Below are 19378 nucleotides of genomic sequence, written 5' to 3' on the forward strand. Positions count from 1 at the left end.
TTAGGCTCAAGTTGTTTTACAAGGGAAATCCAGAAGTGTCATTATTCGGGAACTTCAGAGAACAAATCTTGATGTAAACCTTGCTGTAAATAATTTACTTAGCCGGGATGATGAAGATGGAGATGATGGGGATGATACAGCCAGTGAATCTTACTTGCCGGGAGGTTGGTGGATTACCATCATGGTTTTCTCATTTCTGGAGTGCTCATTGACTGAAGAATGGAATTTTAAAGTATAACTGATTTTCTAACTATTCTTTAGAGGTGGTAGATGGTTTTCACTATATAGCTGCTTAATTTAATTGTAAAATTGCTGTAAAAGGAAAATGGGAGAATACTTTAGCTCAGTGGACTTGTACTTGGTTTCAGTAAAGGCATGGTTATTTATGTATGGCTTTATCCTGGTTGACATGTGACTCTGGAATCTTGGTGCTTGATAACTTATTAATGGAAATAGATAATAACCAAATTACACTTAGATTATTATTATTATTTTTTTTTGGGGGGGAGGTTTGTTTTTGTTTCTGTTTTTGGCGGGACTGGGGATTAAGCCCAGGGCCTTGCAAGCACCCAGTTTACTGCATCTGTAAAGAGTTGTATCTGTAGCCCTTTTTATTTTATTTTGAGATAAGGTCTTGCTAAGTTTCTCTGGTTGGCCTCAAATTTGGGATCTTCCTTTGTTAGTCTCCCTCCTAGCTGGGGTTACGTATGCATGTTACCTTACCCTGCCTTTCATTTAGATTTTGACTGTATTTATCTTAAAAGTTCTTTTTCTCTGGTGATAATTTAGTAATCAGAACAAGCAACAACTATGCATCTGATGTTCCTTAAAATTTGTTAGTAATGTAAATTTTATTTCCTAGTTTTTTTACCCTTAGATAATATTAATCACTGATTTTAACATATTTTAATTTTACAGATCCTTCGGTGTTCTATAGATGCACTTTCCATAGCTGCAAGTGAAGCATATAAATGAAATATTTTTTTGTTTCTGCTTGTAGAGGATCTTATGTCTCTTCTTGATGCTGACATTCATTCTGCTCACCCAAGTGTCATTATTGATGCGGATGCCATGTTTTCTGAGGACATTAGCTATTTTGGTTACCCTTCTTTTCGTCGTTCATCACTTTCCAGGCTAGGCTCATCTCGAGGTAATTTGCATTTATTTCATTTTGACCATGGACTGGCTGCATAGAAAGACAGTAGTAGATTCTCTGCATCTGAGTTTGCAAAATTACAGTAGATGAAATCATTCCGTATTAGTGTTTTTGGGTACTTTGGAATTATTTTCATTTTGAAGAGCCAAAGTAGTATCCTAGAGATGCCCTTATTTCTGTTTTATAGTACATAGCAAGGGATACAACTTACCTAACTGTACTTTTAATTAGGAATATGGATTCTGAACTAAAAGCAGAATTCTACTTTATTATGACATGCAGCATTCAGAAAACAGGTCTCCTTGATTAAAATAATATGATTCTTCTGTTCATTTTAAATCCTGGTTAAATGGAAGAGAGAAATATGAAAAACTTACTAGAATGAGACTGATCAATATTAAATGTATAGATAAATGTTTAGTTTATTAAAATGCTATTTTCAAAAGTTTGAAATCCTTAAAAGATATAGTACATGATAAAGATTAGAAAGAAAACTCTGAAATTATTAAGCTGGCTTCTTTCTGTATACATTTAGTCAGCTTTACCTTTATAATATAGATACTATATTTTTACTTTCTAGAATTTAAAACTGTTTGATTAAATAATAGGCAAAAAATAAACTGTATTTACTGATCATTAATAAACAGGAAAAGATGCCATGTTATATCATCACCTTGCTGCAGATACCTAGTACTTAAAAGTACTTAATAACAGACCTATGGGTGAACTTTTAACATACTGGGTTATTATATAGTAGCTTTGAAAGTTTTGTGTTTTTTAAAAATGTACTTTATTTTCTTAGGTGTATTAGCATTAAATTTTCAAATATTTAATATCTGACAAAAATAACTCCTAAATTTTTTTTCTTTTTCTTTTCCTGTATTCATTCTATATGGGCATTACTTTTAGTTTAAACCATGTAAATAGCTGATACTAGACCTCTTTTTGAACTGCATGTATGGCAATTTTGTATGGTCCAACTATATATTGTCCCTAATCCTTAATACACAAGTCTTAGAAAGCTTATTTTGATTACTTTATTGAAAACGTAATATATGAGCAAATGGGGGGGGGGAAGTGGCTTTAACAGTTTGTAGGCCAATTGCAGGAGAAGCGTTTTGATTAAGGAAATTCTGTAGATGCTTAAAACAAAAACCTAAAACCTCAAAAAAGTGTGTTGTGTTCTTCAAAATTTTCTAAAGAAAACATCCATAAAAATCCAGCCTATAAAAACCACCCTAAGCAAGGGCTTGATTATCAAAAATTTCATAATTAGTTTGTTAATGGGGTTTAATCAATTCAAGTATTTTTTTCTGTTATCATTTATTGGTGGCACTGTGGAATCTGTCAAGTACTTTTTTCTATCTCCTTTTTTTTTTTTTTTTTAAATAACCAAAGACTTACTTTGTAACATTCTCTTTGGTTTGCTTTTTATCTAATGTGTTGAAATTTTAATATGTGCATTTTTCTAACTTATAAAATTTATAGTAAGCATTTCTAATGAAAGCCAAAAAATTTAACTCCATTAAAAACCTCAAATTAAAATAAAGCAGTTCTGCTCTAAAAGCATATAGTTAAAATAATAGCTTGTACTAGACCACTTTTGAACTATGCCATTACATAGTTTTAAAAAATACTTAATTTTCATCCATTCACTTGAAAAGGATTAATGTTTTGAATGTTGCATGTCAGCTTTATTAGGTATACATTTACATAAATTTTTGTGAGTAGATAAACTGCTGTTAGTTGCATCCTGAAGGGTCTTTACTAGAGAGTGGCTTACTTTTATCCCACTGGTGTGACCCAATTGCATACCAGTTCTCCTTCTTCCCTTAGAGAGAGACTCTGAGCTGTTGCGTGAACGTGAATCCGTTTTACGTTTACGTGAGCGAAGGTGGCTTGATGGAGCCTCATTTGATAATGAAAGGGGTTCTACCAGCAAAGAAGGAGAGCCCAACTTGGATAAGAAGAACACACCTGTTCAAAGTCCAGTATCTCTAGGAGAAGATTTGCAATGGTGGCCTGATAAGGTATTTGGAAAAAATATTCATCCTTTTCATTTAAAAGAATTTGACAAGTTCCTTTTTGTCTCTGCTGAAGAAGCTTCTATTTTATTTATTCAGTTTTTTATACTATGCACCCCCCTCCCCAAAGGAAAACAGAAACAAACCCATAAACATAAAGCGGTAATCATGTTTTAAAATTCGAGTAGTACATCTTCATTGTTACTGTGTGAGTCATCTGAGTATTTGTGTTCATTGGTGCTATTTTTCTTCCTACTTGATGAAGTGCATCAGAGAAATTGGGGGTGTAGCTTTAGATAACATCACCATTCTATTCCAGGACTTCTTTTCTGGTAACAGTTACTCTAATAATGTTTATATTCTTTAGTAGAGATTTATTTTGCCAAATTTGAAATGTCAGGTGGACCAGTTTCTGTAGGGCAAGTTTGTGACCATTGATGCTGCATGCCTCAGGACAAGATGAGGGGCTGTTTTTCTTTGATTAGTTGGTGTCCCATTTTATGACAGTGAATTCTGACAGAATTTTGTTGTGAATGCTGTGGGAGACAAAGCAGTCTGAAGTGGAATGGACTGGGAGTTGTGCTTGGCATCCTGAGCAATAGAATAGTGAGTGGATTTCAGAAAGCATTTAGGATTTGTTAAGTGGATTGAAATCTTCAGAAAGCCATGACTGGTGCAAGTGGGATGAGCAGATGCATCCTATTGATGGTGTATATGTTTCATTGTTTTAAGTGGTTGGTGATTTTACTCAGAGCCTTCTGTAGGTGCCCATGTATTTTTTATTCATTTTTGTGTGCCTGTTTGTTCTTATATCCAGAACTAGTTGGGTAGGAAATTTTCTTAAGCAGAAATAAACCAAAAGAAGATGGGAACCTTGAGGTTAATTACAAGTAGATAAGGAGAGTTTGAGTTTGAACTTGAATTTGGGAAAATATTAACTTTATGAATTTAATATTTTTGGTGAGTCTTGATGTAACTTATTTTCCTTTGCATTCAACTCATGTGGAAAACTTGAATGTAAGAGAGAACATGAATTTTAATCAGTTTCTTTGGAAGCAAAAGGTTATTCTGTTTTCTCTGGCAGCTTCCAAACTTCCCTCAAATTGCATTCTTATTTCCATAAAACTGGAAATGTCACCAGTTCTACTTTTACTTCATATGGTCAACAGTGATTTAAACCATTGAACCTTTACTCTTTTTTTTTTTTTTTTTTTGGTACATCATTCACTATTTGCTATTTTCGTAGCCTGGATCATGTTAGAACTGTGTTTCATATTGACAGGAAGTAGTAGAGGACTCAAGATATCATTTACTAGTGCCATCACATATTTATTAGTCCAGGCATCCTTATTATGAATTATTCTTGTTAATGAAAGTGTTTTTGAACAGAATGAAGTTAGCAAGTCTTACTTTTATTGTGTCCTCTCTTAGATTTAGCTAGCCTTTTTTGATCTTTATTGATAGGCATGCTTTTAGATACAGCTTGTTTCCAGAGATAGTAATTTATACTGACTGCATTATCAAATCTTGAGACTGTGTACACTTTGGGTTTATTTAGACATTGAATCAATGGAAGAAGAGCAATCTGTGAAACAAGTAACAGTATTTCCCCCCTCTAGTTAAACACCTAATGTAAAAAGAATTATTTAAAAAGAAATCCTTTATGTTATTTAAGTTTTTCGGTTGGTATTAGGAATTGAACACAGAGCCTCACATATGCAGGTAAGAACTCTACTACCAAGCTACATCCCAGTCCTTCTTTATTTTTTTGATTGATTGATTGATGTTTTAATTTAATTAATTAGCTACTTAGTTAATTTGCTTGTGATACTGATGATTGAACACAGGGCACTCTATCACTGAAATATATCCCTAGCCCTTTTTTTATTTTGTCACAGGATCTCCCCAAGTTGCCAAGGCTGGCCTTAAACTTTTGTTCTTCTTGCCTCAGCTTCCGCTGTAGCTTGGATCATAGGGTGCACCACTGTGCCTAGAAAAAACACTTCTTATTAGTTCATGATTGAAATCTAGACACAGAAATTTCAGTTCCAGGGAGGAAAACTGGTTAAACTCAAGTAAACTATTAAGAATTATCATAATCATCAACAAATATCATTAGATGCTTTTGCAGGGCTTGATGATGATATATACTTAGAATGTAAAGAGCTATTTAAAAGGGAAATAAGACTTTTCTTTCAGGTAGCTTTAGGACAATGAAAACTATCATAATAGGGGGTGCAGGATAAGTATCATTGGAAGAAATAGGCAATAAGTGGGACCATATTGGTTTCCCAAAACTGATTGGGTGTAGTGATTCCTGAAAAGTGGAAGGTTTGAGGGAAGGCTTGGTCAAGGTTTGGAGAAGTAGGTGGAGAAAGCAGGAAAATAGGGTATTGAATGCACTTGGTACTTCTGATGGTGTGAGGAGAAACTAGCATTGTAAGAGACCAGTCCACCAAGTGCTGAGGGTCTTAAGAGGGGTCCAGAAGGATTCCAGCTCAGGACAATTTGTGCATCACGTTTAAGTTAACAGTTGGAAACCAGAGTAAAGAGCATGTACCCATTGTTTTATCTCCTCTTAAGAAGTAGACATGATTGTGCTAAGGGAGTTGGTGCTTCCTTGAGGATCTGGTGGGGTAATGATTTTTATCTTATAGGATTTTCATAAGAATTAAATAATGAATTTGTATATATTAAGTGTAAACAAGGAGAAGCATTGTCCTGTTTCAGAAAGAGAAAACAGGCATTTCTTTGAGGCTACTGAAGGTTGAGAGAGACCAGTAATACATCTGGATATTCCCAGGTAGCTCTGTTGCAGTTCATATTTTGTATTTGAGGTCCTCTGTTTATAATGAAGTAATTTTTCAGTTCGACTATAAAACAAGTATTTTTTCCCTTTACTCATTTTTGCAGTTTATTTTTCTTAGAATAAAAATTGGGATTCTACGTTGCTCAACACCTTATGTATAAATTGTGACTATGTATGTACTTATATTAACCTACTTCCAACAAGAATCTAAATTAAACACATTTTGTGAGTCCAGCATCACCTTGATACCTAAGTCAACAAAGATACTACTAAAGAGAAAACTAATGTCCAATATTGCTAATGAACATTGATGCAGATCCTCAGTGAAATATTAGCACAGGAAATAGAAGATAGCCATCATTACCAAGTGGGATTTATCCCTGGTATGTAAGGCTGCTTTAACATATGCAAGTCAATCAGTGTGATATATCACATTAACCAAATGAAGCATTAAAACCACACAATTTTCAATTGATGCAGGCAAAACATTTGAAAAAATTCAGCATCCTTTTTTGATAAAAATATTTTAACATTTTAAGTGTGGAAGGAAAAGTTTCTCAACATAATAACAGCCATTTATTAAAAATCCACATAATCAGTGGGAAACAACTGAAGGATTTTCTAGGAAGATCTGGTACAATGCAGGAATGCCCACTTTTGCCACTTCTATAAAAACAATACTAGCAAGAACATTTAGATAAGAAAAAGAAATTAAAAGAAGTAAAATGATCTTTCTTTGAAATCTAAAAGGAAGAAGTAAAATTACCTCTTTGTAGATATTATAATCCAATATATAGAAAATCTGAATGTTTCCCAAAAAATCTATTAGAACTAATGATTTAGTAATGTTGAAGACCATACAACCATCATACAAAATCTAGTAGCATTTCTACATATAGGTAACCTACAACCCAACTTAAAAAAAAAAAAAAAAAGCCAAAACAAGAAACCAGTCATTTATGATAGAATCAAAATAAAACAAAGCCTTAGGAATGAATTTAACCAACAGGGTGAAAGATTTACACACTGAAAACTAAAACATTGATGGAAAGAAATCCAAGAAGATGCAAATAAAAGATACCCCATGTACATCAATTTGAAGAGTCAATATTGTGAAATGTCTTTAATACCCCAAACAATACACAAATTTAATGCAGTCAATTTAAAAGTCCATTGGCATTGTTCACAGAAGTTGCAAAGACTATCAAAATATGTTGGTCTACAAAGTATTTAAGTAGCCAAAGGAATAACTAAGAGAGAAAAAGTTGAAGGCATCACACTTCCTGCTTTAAAATTATATTATATAGCTATAGAAGTCAAAACAGTGTGGTATTAATTTGTATAAAAATAGAAACAGCAGTGGAACAGAATAGAGAGCCCAGATATAAATCCCAGCATGTGTGGTCAGCTTAATTTCGACAAGGGCATTAAGAGGACACCATGGGGAAAAGATCTCTCTTTAGTAAATAATGCTGAGAAAATTGGATTTCCACATACAAGAAACAAAGGAGGGAAGAAATTGAACTCATCTTAGACCATACACAAAAAAATCAATGAAAATGGATCAAATACCCAAACAAATTACCTAAACCCAGAAAACTCCTAGGAAAGAATATAAAAACTCACTGATATTAGCCTTGGTGATAATTTCTTGATATCATATAAAAGCTTAGGTTATATAAGCAAAAATTAATAAGTGGGACTGCATCAAATTAAAAATTTCTGCACAGCAGAGGAAACAAAAGGAAAAGGTAGCCTATGAACTTGGAAAAAATATTTATGTACCACTTATCTAATAGAGATTAATATCCAAAATTTAAAAAACAAAAAATACTCTTACAGCTCAATATTAGGAACATAAAATAGATCATATCTTATGCTACAGAGCAACTCTTAGTAAAAACAAAAAACGGAGATAAAACTGCACATTCCATCAGATCATAATGGACTGAAATTAGAAATTAATGATAAAATAAAAAATTAAAGCTACTTGCATTAACATATGGAGATTATGTAATATGCTATTCTTTCTATTTTCTTTTCTTTTCTTGTTTTTGTTTTTCTTTGGGCTGGGGATTGAACCCAGGGCCTTGGGCCTTGGGTAGAGTGAGGCAAGCACTCTACCAACTGAGCCATACCCCCAGTCAATAATACACTATTGAGTGGTGAATGGATACTAGCAGAAATCAAGGATAAAATGAAAAAATCCTTAAAGGTAAAGGAGAATATCGTTACAACATATTAAAATCTGTGGGACACTACAAAGGCTCTACTGAGAGGAAAGTTCATTGCATTGAGCTCATTCATTAAAATAATAGAAAGTCAACAAATAAATGACCTAACATTACATCTCAAAGCTGTAGAAAAATAAGAACAAATCAACACCAAAAACAGTAGAAGACAGAAAATAATTAAAATCAGAGCTGAAATCAATGAAATTGAAAGAAAAGAAACAATTGAAAAAATTGACAAAACAAAAAGTTGGTTCTTCGAAAAAAATCAAAATTGATAAACCCCTAGCCACATTCACAGAGAGAAAAGAGAGAAAACCCAAATTACTAAAATACGTTATAAAAAAGGAAATATCACAGCAGATATAACTGAAATACAGAAGATAATTAGAAATTATCAATGTTTATAGTAACTCAACTCACAATAGCTAAACTATGGAACCAACCCAGGTGTCCTTCAGCAGATGAATGGATAAAGAAACTAGTATATATGAACAATGGAATATTACTCAGCTTTAAAGAAGAATGAAATTCTGGTATTTGCTGGTAAATGGATGGATTTAGAGAATATCATGCTAAGCGAAATAAGCCAAACCCAAAAAACCAAAGGCTGAATGTTTTCTCTGATATGTGGATGGTAATTCACAATAGAACAGCGGGCGATAGGGAAGAATAGAGTTACTTTATATTAGGTAGAGGGGTACGAAGGGAGCGGAAGGGGAATGGGGGTAGGAAGGATAGTAGAGTGAAACAGACATTACTGTTTCCTCATGTACATATATGAACTGCATGACTGATATGATCTTACAATATGTTTAATCACAAAAGTGAGAAATTACATTCCATTTATGTATGACCTGTCAAAATGTATAAATGGATTCTACTGTCATATACAGCTGATTAGAACAAATTTAAAAAATTTTTTTAAAAAAGAAACATAACCTAATTAAAAGATGGGCAAAGAATCTGAACAGACAATTCTTCAAAGAAGATATAAAAATGGCCAGCAGATAGTGTGAAAAGGTTCTCAATATCACTAATCATCAGGGACATGCAAATTAAAACTACCATAAGATGTCACTGCACTTCACAAGTTTTAGGATGACTATTACCAAAAATACAAGAGATGAGTTGACAAGGGTATGGAGAAAAGGGAACCTTAGAACCTTTTTGGTAAGAATATAGATTGGCACAGCTTTTATGGAAAACACTGTGGAATTTTGTGTAAAGGGTAAAAATAGAACTACCGTATGGCCCAATAATTCATCTGAGTATATACCCAACGGAGATGAAGTCACTGCCTACTGATGATATGTGCCCATATATATATTCACAATAGGCAAGATTAGGAAGCAACTTAAATGTCTGTTGATGGATGAATGGATATTAAAATGTGATACATGCACACACTGGAATATTATTTAACAGGAGGGAGATTCTGTTACTTGCTTCAGTGGACCTGGAGGACATGCTAAGTGAAATAAGCCAGACACAAAGAGAAATATTTATTACCTGATCTTACTTATGTGTAGAATGTTTTTTAAAAAGCCAAATTTATAGAGAATTAACACTGATTACTATAGATGGGGAGGAAATAGGAAGATGTAGTCAAAGAATATAAAGCAGCCTGTGTATATTTGTAGGATAAACAAGTCTAGAAATCTAATGTACCCAGGAGGATCGTAGTTAATAAAATTGTATTAGGGATTTTTGTCACACAAAGTGAGATGACTGATACATTAATCTACTAAAGTATAGTAATATTGTGTATATCCCATGATGCCATGTTACAAACCTCAAATAGATAGTTAACAGAAATCCATGTTTGGTAAATTTGCTAAACATTAAAACTTTATGCTTTCTAACAAAACATAGTCCAAATTTAAAGGATGCACCTGCTCTTCTGTATTCCCTGAGTTCCCAGGAATGGTTGGTTATTGTTTGGTGGATGAAAAAGAAAAATGATCCAGCAAGTAGGGACTGTTTAATAGCCATACCTCTTACTGTTCTGGATCCATTTCATATCATCTAGTGGACATAATAAATTTATTCTCACCAGCCCTTTCAATTGTGAGGTTCTAAGTCATTCTGGTTCTTTGATTGGTATTGAAAAGAAATGCTCATGGCCTTTGACTCCTTGTTATGTAAATTTTTTTGTGCAGCCTTGTTAGAATGAACTGATCAAACTTGTTGGTCGTATTGCTTCACTTTTGTGGTTTCCACACTGATGAGAGACAGCTAAGGCAGAGGGTTCTAGAAGTGGAAGTTGGGTAGAGGAAGATCTTAGTTTTTTTTTTTTTTTTTTCCTTTAAACTGATACTTGGAAGCTTCCAGGGAATACTGTTAGTTAGATGTGTCATAAACATAGTTTAATAATGAAATGAGCAAAATGGGAAATGATCACAAAAAGAAGAGAAACTAGGCATAAGGAGAATAGAGAAAGGAGGAATGAAGTATGAACACACATGGTTGGCCAAATTCTGATTGCATAATGTAACCTTTTGTTGTTATTCCTTTCAATCATAGAACACAGTATGTTGCATTGAGTGACAGGATTGGGACTGGAACTTAATGGTTATCCTAGTATTTGCTGATGGTAGAATATTAGGCAAACAAAAAGGGTTATGGAAGAATAGAATATTTAGGAATAGAAAGACCAACCTTTTCAAAATACAAAATTCTAAATTTAAGTATGGTCAGTAGGAGTTCACGTTACTGGGCTACTTGCTTTTTCTTAAGTTTTGGCCACTAAATTATTCCCATCATTTTTAATAGTTTCTTTCTTCCCTTTGGGGAGGGTCTCTTGCAATTATTCAGTAAGTTGTAGATTTAATAATTAGATTAAACCTTTAATGGTGCAATTTTTTCGTAAAAAAAGATGCTGCCGGTGTGGGTGGGGGGCACATTCCTATAATCTCAGCGGCTCAGGAGGCTGAGGGAGGAGGATCGTGAGTTCAGAGCCAGCCTCAGCATCGTAGTGAGTCTTTAAGCAACTTAGTGAGATACCGCCTCAAAATAAAATATAAAAAGGGCCGAGGATGTGGCTTAGTGACTGAGTGCCACAGGGTTCAATCACCAGTACCCCAAACAAACAAAACCAACAAATAAACTATGAACCACTGTTTTTTTAAAGAGGTAGGGCCTATCAACTTTTTCTAGTTGGTATAAAGCAGGCCCCAACTTATTCAGAAGCAGCAAGTAGTATTTTATTAAGACAATAAAAACATTGTTTTCTATGATGTTATGAAATGAGTGAGCTGAAATATACTGTTATTTTTTGTATATTTGATTATTTTATATTTCTCTAAATACAAATAGGTTTCTTTTATGTGGACAGATTTGAAGCAGCAAGAATAGGTGACTTTTTGGCCATGTTTCCTAGGCTGGTGGTTGTACCATCCATCCATACTTGTCTGTAGTGGGTTTTCAGGGCCTCAGAGGCTCCACTGGCTCATTCAAAACTTAGCCATCCTGGGGAACATTGGCCTTTCTCTGAAGCATGAGGCAAGTCAGTCCTGAGAGGGCCTCTTTACTGTGGGATGTTTTGTTCAGGAGTATATATTGATGTAGCAAGTCCTTTACTTGAAGATGTAGTTAAGGTTCATTTGTTCATTCAGCAGTTGGTTGGTGTGCTCCTTTCTGTGCTGTGTGCCAAACTGACCTGTAGTAATGTAGAGGTGACTGTGCTGTGGAACTTCCCATGAGGAATTCAGTGGGGAACATAAACAATTATGTTTGCTGTGTTCATAACATGGTCAGTGCTAAACTGAAGGTGTGCCTAAAGTTCTGTAGGGGTCTATAATGGAGACTGACTATACCACCTGATAGATTTGGCAGGACCTTCATAGAGATGATGACATTTAAGCAGTAGTGTGTGTGTGTGTGTGTGTGTGTGTGTGTGTGTGTGTGTTTGATACTAGAGATTGAACCCAGGGAAACTTAACCACTGAGCCACATCCCCAGCCCTTTTTATTTTTTATTTTGAGACAGGGTCTAACTGAGTTGCTTCAGGCCTTGCTTAGTTGCTGAGGCTGGCCTCAAACTTGTAATTCTCCTGTCTCAGCCTGCCGAGCTGCTGGGATTAAGGTGTGCGTCATCATGTCTGGCTAAGCAACAGTTTGGGGGCTAAGTAGGCATTGTTGAGGAGGCAAAGGCATTCCCAACATCAAGCAGGGGCCTAGGGTCACAAAAGATGTGTTTGTGGAACAATGAAAAGTTCAGAGTTTCCACTCTATGGTAGGGAGTAGAAGAGGTAGGGTGGAGCAGGATTGTTAAGTGATCCAGATAACTGGCCACTGAATTAAGATGTGCTCTGTAGTAACTAAGAAGCTAAAAGAGTCTTAGAGAAGGGATGTGATGAGGTTGTTTTTAAGGAAGTGAATTCTGTTGGCATTATGGGAGAAAGATTTGTCAAGGAAAACAATCTAGAGTCAGTTATGAATATGGTAAGATTGTTAAAGATTGAATTTTGAGGATCTCAGAAAGCAGAGGCAGTGGTGACAGGAAGGAAAGAGTCTGAAAGGAATTTGAGACAAATGAAGCACTCCTTTACTACTGACTTGTTTGATGAGAGAAAGGGAGAAGTTGAGAACTCCCAGGTTCCCATCCTCTAGTACAGGGTGGGTGGTGGATGTCATTCATTTATATGGGGGCTGCAGATGAGGTGCAGCTTTGCAGGAGGTGATGAATTTGTTTTGGAGATGTTATGGTGCTTGGTATAGTGCCTGTCTATCCAGTTAGCTTTTTAGGTGAGTCTGGGGATAGAAGATGAAAAAAATGTATTAAAGCATGGTGCTTTAGTGGATATAGTCACTGAGGATGAGAGTGGAGCATAATTTGAATTAAGGGACAAGGGCAGAATCTGTGGTGTAGGGAAGTGCATTGTGGTATAAGAGAGATGGAGACAGTAGTCAAGGAGGTAGAAGGAAAACCAGTAGAGAGTAATGACCTGTGAACAAGGGAGAGAGTAGGTTCCAGAACAAATAATGAATGGAAGCGAATGATGTGAAGAGTTTAAAGAGAAGGTAGATTGACTAAATTGTTGATTTGATATTTGTGCATTTGTAGCTGTTAGTGAAAGATGGTAAGATGAAACATATACCATCTGAGAGTTTATCTTGAGGAGTTCTGAAGGAAAGAATAATTTGGATGTTTGTTATGGGTATGGTCAGGGGTCACATTTAGTATGTATGTGGTTTATCTTTAAATAAGCAAGGACTTTTCTTTCTCTTAAGAAGGGAGGAGGTGAGAGTGGTGCTTTCATTAAGTAAATCTAGAGGTAGGAATATTCAGGAAGCCTCTATCCAAGGGCTGTTTTTTGTTTGTTTGTTTTTGATGAGTAGGAGATGAAGTCGGGAGCGGAGTAATCACAGTTGAGTTTGAGCACTTCTTTTGCACTGGTCTCTGCTGTGTATTTGTCCTCCCCCCATATGTGTATAATATCCACTTTAGAGGTGAAAGGTTGGTTCAGAGAAATTATGTAATTTACCTGAAGCCTCTAACTTAATATGTGTTGCATTCACGTTTTGGACTCATTTGGTCTGATCATTTTAACCATGGGATTGAGAGAGAATGAGGTAGAAAAAGTAAGATTCAGTGCAGCTGTCACAGAAAAAGTCAGCAGTGGTTTTCAGATACCCATGGTGAAGGAAGAGAGGGATTGATAACTTAGAGAATTTCAAATCCAGTCTCTTTACTGTCTCCCCATAGAAGCAGTTGAAGACGAGAGCTGACTGGTACAGGTAAAATGGAAGATTAAAATTAATGTTTTTTTCTGTACAAGGTATAATTTTTTGTTAGTATATAATATAAATCTTGGTAGACCATACAAATTTTATCTGAGCCCTATAACCCATCTAACACATAGATTGGTGAAATTTGGCAGAAAACCAGAAAAACACAATTAGTTTAGAATATAGAATTCAAGGAGAAAAGTAGTGTATAGACTAAAAGGAAAATATACAACCTAAGATCTGTTATTGGCAGGTTTTGCTCTGAGATTTCTGGTTAGCTTCATGTCTGTAGTCCTTGGTCTTATTTTTAAAAAATTATCATTTGTATTGATTTACTTTTATTGTCCAAGCTTCCAAGCTTTTTATAATTTAATTGCATCCCAGTTCATCACATACATTTTATCTTTAAAGTTAATGAACTTACACCTTAAAAAACAAAATAAAAACATTTGTTTCAGCAGGTTCAAAGAGTCAGGAAGAAATAGGGTGGAATTTAGGAATCTTCTCTTTTGACATCTGATAGTCCTTCAACTCCTTATTCTGTTTTTTTTTTTTTTTTGCTTTACTCATTTAACATTTATTGAGCACCTGCTTCTTTGTGAACATTCTGAGTATACAGTGCTGAAAAAGACAAGTTTATATTTGTGTGAAATAAATAGGTAAACTTAATAAGTCATAAAATGCTGTTACTTAAAGAGCAGGATCAGGAGCCAGAATGTTGAGAGTGGTGGTTTTGTAGAGTATGGTTAGAGAAGGTCTCCTTTGAACAGACTTGATTGAGGAAGGAATGAGTTGCCTGAGAAAAAGTAACGCAGGCAGAGAGAATAACAGGGATAGTGGTGCTAGGGTGAAGTCCTGATGGACATGGTCTAGGAACAGGAAGAAGAATATTGTGACTGGAGTTCATGGAGGGAACCAGAGCCTTATGTGGGGACCTTGTACTAAAGACACTGTGATAGCTATGGCTTATGTTTTCACATAATAAATCTAGATTTGATTTAGTGATTATAGTGACAGCGTCCAAACCAGTAGACTTGGTAATTTGTATGTTTATAGTATGGTATTATTTTTATTTTATAGGATGGAACCAAATTTATTTGTATTGGGGCTCTGTATTCTGAACTTCTGGCTGTCAGCAGTAAAGGAGAACTTTATCAGTGGAAATGGAGTGAATCTGAGCCTTATAGAAATGCCCAGGTATTTTGTTAAATTAAATCTTGCATTGAATAGCTCTACATATCAACATATAAAACAGTAATCATTTTTCTTATGCTTTCAAAGAATCCTTCATTACATCATCCACGAGCAACATTTTTGGGGTTAACCAATGAAAAGATAGTCCTCCTGTCTGCAAATAGCATAAGAGCAACTGTAGCTACAGAAAATAACAAGGTAGGAGTCACTTTGCATTAATAAACATTTCATGCTTAAATTCTTGGTTTTCTTTCTCTTCTTGCTCCTTATCATCTTTTCATTTTCTGTCTTTCTTCTCTAACTGGGTCCATAAATACAGAGTGTCTCAAACCTTAAGAAAGTGTCGTCTTCTTTTTTTTTTGGAAGACTGGGAGATTAGTTTATGGTATAATTCAACTTTAAAAGTAGTTTTCTACTTTAAGAAAAGAAAAAAAATATTCAAGAAAAGTGAAAGAGAAGGGAAATATTTCCTGTCAAGGGAAAGCAGGAAAGTTGAAAAAGGTATAGTGTGAGAAAAATATGGATATTATACTGTAAATGATCAGTTTGACTTTGAAGTCCCTAATTCTATTAAAAATTGTTAAAGCAAATGTTTAGTTTCAGTTAAGTCTTAAAGGTGTCCTTAGATATTCATTTAGATAGCTGCTATTTTAATTTACATGTGAAGAAAGTATTTTAATTTCTAGTATTACTAAGAACCTGTTCTCTAATACAATGTTTAGCTCAAAACATTTTAGAACTCTAGATCATAAAGTATGTATGCCTTACTCCAGTTTGATCACAGTTCTTTTGGAAAGATTACCTGTTTTAGTTTAAATCTCTTAACATTTTATTCTTTAGGTTGCTACATGGGTGGATGAAACTTTAAGTTCTGTGGCTTCTAAATTAGAACACACTGCACAGACTTACTCTGAACTTCAAGGAGAACGGATAGTTTCTTTACATTGCTGTGCTCTTTATACTTGCGCCCAGCTGGAGAACAATTTGTATTGGTGGTAAGTATGTAGGGAGGAGGAATTTCTTTCAGTGAATATTTTTATGTGCGTGGAGGCCTGCTTTGAGGAGTGGAATACTAACATGAGATGGTCCATACTTTGTAGAAATAGAAATTTCAATTTAGAGCATAGTTAACTTAAACAAAAAACTTGAGATATATTTATAAAAACAAGGTATACTTAGTGACTATATTTTAAAATTTATGATAGTATAAAGTAGAATAAAAATCATCTAGAATTAATTGTATGTACCAAAGATAAGTGCTGCTAACATTTGGGGCATTTTTCATCTTTTTCCCCCTGTGTACAAAAATATGTACTTCTTTTTTAAACAGTTGGAAGCATAGCATATAGAATACTTAGCAATTTTAATTTCAGAGTATTCTCTTCCTTATTTAATTATAGTTTTAATGTTAGAAGGTATCTAAATTTATTTTATTTGTATCTTAAGTTAACAGTAAATTTGTGTTGACAAATATATAGGGGAGTCTTCTGATGAAATGTAATGATTTTGAAGAAAAATATCCATTGATATAGCTTTTTCTATGAAATCTAATCCTAAAAGTTTAATAAAGCTGGATCCAGTTATTTATTAAATTTAAACAAGTTGCACATGTTAGTAGTATTCTGAGGCAAAACATATGGAGAAGGAATATACCAAATTTTAAATGACAGTATATGTGTAATTTCAGATTTATTTTATGGACTTGGTTGCTGCTTATTTGACCAATTTTTGGTTTTCCTTTCCAGGGGTGTAGTTCCTTTTAGTCAAAGGAAGAAAATGTTAGAGAAAGCTAGAGCAAAAAATAAAAAACCCAAATCCAGTGCTGGTATTTCCTCCATGCCGAACATCACTGTTGGTACCCAGGTAAGGGGTTAGAATTAAGAAGTAAGCCTGTCTGAAGGGACATCATGTCTCTTAAAATCACTTCCCTCTTTTGTAAGCCGTTTCTGTATAAGCAGTTTAATAGATGTGCATTATGTGAAGGATCAGGTTCCAGTAGCATTATTCATTTTTCTTCAAATGAGTAACATTTTACAGATTCAGGCCTCATGTCAGTGGTTTTCCTGTGAGTCACACTTCCTATATTTGCCTCATTTTAAGAATCAGTTGGTACTTTTTAAATGCAGAGCCTGGAGTCATCCTTACGAAAAATATTTCAGTTTGTCCTGGTGGTAGGACCAGGCAACTTTGTGTTTAACAGAGAGTCCAGGTGATTCTTATAACTGAACATTTTGTTTAAAAATATTGTTCTGTGGGGATGTTATTAGGAGGCAGAAGTCTTTGTCAAATCCCTGCATTTACATATATTTCTAGTTTTTGAGTCTGAGATGCTTTTAAGCTCCTTTGTTTTATTCTCGGTGATTTTCTATTATTTCATTGGTTCTCAAAGTGTGGTTCAGAGACTACTGCTGATCCCTTGCCCCTTTCAGGGAGTTTGGAGAGTCCCTTCTTTTCCAAGTTCCTGTCTCATTAAAGGTAAATTATCTTCATGTCCTGAAGTCAAAGTACCATTGAATCAGGTTGAATGTGGAAGCAGATGTGAGAATTCAGTAGTCTTGTATTCAATATGACATTAATAGATTTGTAAAAAATGTGAACAAGGCCACTTTTCTCATTCTTACTTTTGCAATTCCAGTTATATTTTCATAAAGTTGTTTTATATTAACATAGGATTTTACTATGTTAATGAATTAAAATCTTTCTTTTTTCTTTTCTACCTACCTACCTACCTACCTACCCACCCACCCACCAAACCTACCAGATCAATCCAGGCCTCACACATGCTAGACAAACATTCTGCCACTGAGCTATCTCTTATTTTGAGACAAGGTCTTACTAAGTTGCCCAAGATGCCTTGACTTGAACTTGAGATCCCTGTTTCACCATCCCTGGTAGCTGGGTTAATAGATGTGTGCTACCATGCCTGGCTTAGCAAAAATATCTCAGTTTTAGTTACTAATACATTATATTACTGATTATTTCAAACTAGATACCACCCATATAAACAAGGGACTTGGGATACTCATTAATATTTAATAGTGAAAAAGGGTCTTGATGGTAAGAGTTTAAAAACTTTATTTTTGGAGCCTGGTGGAAGCTCATCTTCAGGGTAAAACAGTGTTTATATGTTATAGCAAGTATAGTAATGAATATATTTATAATCCTAAAAACTTATTATGGATTTTATTACATAATGTGGTGCTAATTTCCTCATCTATTATTTTATTTCAGATTTTTTTTTATCACCTCCAAAAGGTATTATCAACTATTCCCTGTTTTAGAAAGTAGTCACTATTTGAGTTAATTTTTCCCAAAACCCAACTTAAATGTACACAGTTCTTTTTGTTGTGACTTTCTTGTTTTGAAGTTTTTGTTTTTGCTTTTGTTCTACTCATGGTTGTCTGTTTGATTCTTTCTGGCCTTCCACCTAGAAAGGTCTTAGTACTTACCCACTTATTCTGGACATTATTACTCAGCTTTCATTATTTATGTAAGTTACTTTGAACAGGGTGGTTGCCCTACCCCCACCAGGATTCCCTCTTCTCCTAATTTGTCCAAATTCTGATTTCTGTTGTTCTCATAAGTTCCTTGTCAACTATACTCACATAACACAGTAAGATACTAATACTCTGCTAATATTGTAGGCGGAGAGGGCAGAAAAAATAGAGATGCACTGCAGAAAGAAAAGCTTTAAAGAAAGTAGCTTGGTATTACTACATTGCTGAAAGATACACCATATTAAAATACCTTGGTGAAGGATAGAGTTTCTTTTAAAGCTTTAGAAAACTGAGTTTAACACAGCCACAACAAAAGTAAAGTATTCATGTGTTAACATCAGAAAGAGCTGTTGTTCACTTAGAGTATTCAGCTCTATCACAGAAAGTAATTGTAAAAAATAATGTATTTAGCAAATATTCGTTGTATAGCTTGATATGCTAGATTCCAGCTACACTCCTCTTTGTCTTTCAGATGCATTTATTTTTACAGAAAGATATTAGTAAATAACTCTATAGCAACATTTCTCTTTCGGTTACAGTCTTATTTCTTATTGAATCTTTTTTAGGCTTTAAACTTACACTAGTCTTTTCTGAAAATTTCTGAATGAAATTTCCCTTGAAGTCACAGCTAAGCAGAACATACTTTCCCAAGTAGCTTGCTTTTAGGAACTATCATCTATGCCACAGAGCTCCACAGTTAGTGATGCACTAACTGTTCTTTAGTAGAACTGCAAC

General features: G+C 34.4%; 1 protein-coding gene across 7 annotated transcripts in view; it reads left to right on the forward strand.

Annotated features, from left to right (window-relative positions):
• Positions 1 to 19378, forward strand: part of Ubr5 (ubiquitin protein ligase E3 component n-recognin 5) — a 133193-nt gene that overhangs the window by 55213 nt on the left and 58602 nt on the right. For 5 of the 7 annotated variants that reach the window (XM_047528782.1, XM_047528800.1, XM_047528834.1 and 2 more), the window contains exons 7-13: positions 5 to 164; positions 1001 to 1150; positions 2975 to 3186; positions 15033 to 15149; positions 15234 to 15344; positions 15987 to 16141; positions 16892 to 17009. In XM_047528782.1, the coding sequence (XP_047384738.1) occupies positions 5 to 164; positions 1001 to 1150; positions 2975 to 3186; positions 15033 to 15149; positions 15234 to 15344; positions 15987 to 16141; positions 16892 to 17009 (1023 nt within the window). The remainder of the gene's footprint in view (positions 1 to 4; positions 165 to 1000; positions 1151 to 2974; positions 3187 to 15032; positions 15150 to 15233; positions 15345 to 15986; positions 16142 to 16891; positions 17010 to 19378) is intronic. The other 2 variants (XM_047528817.1, XM_047528827.1) reach the window with 1 other exon arrangement.

The sequence above is a fragment of the Sciurus carolinensis genome, chromosome 1 (genome assembly GCF_902686445.1).
Source record: "Sciurus carolinensis chromosome 1, mSciCar1.2, whole genome shotgun sequence".
Lineage (NCBI taxonomy): Eukaryota > Metazoa > Chordata > Mammalia > Rodentia > Sciuridae > Sciurus > Sciurus carolinensis.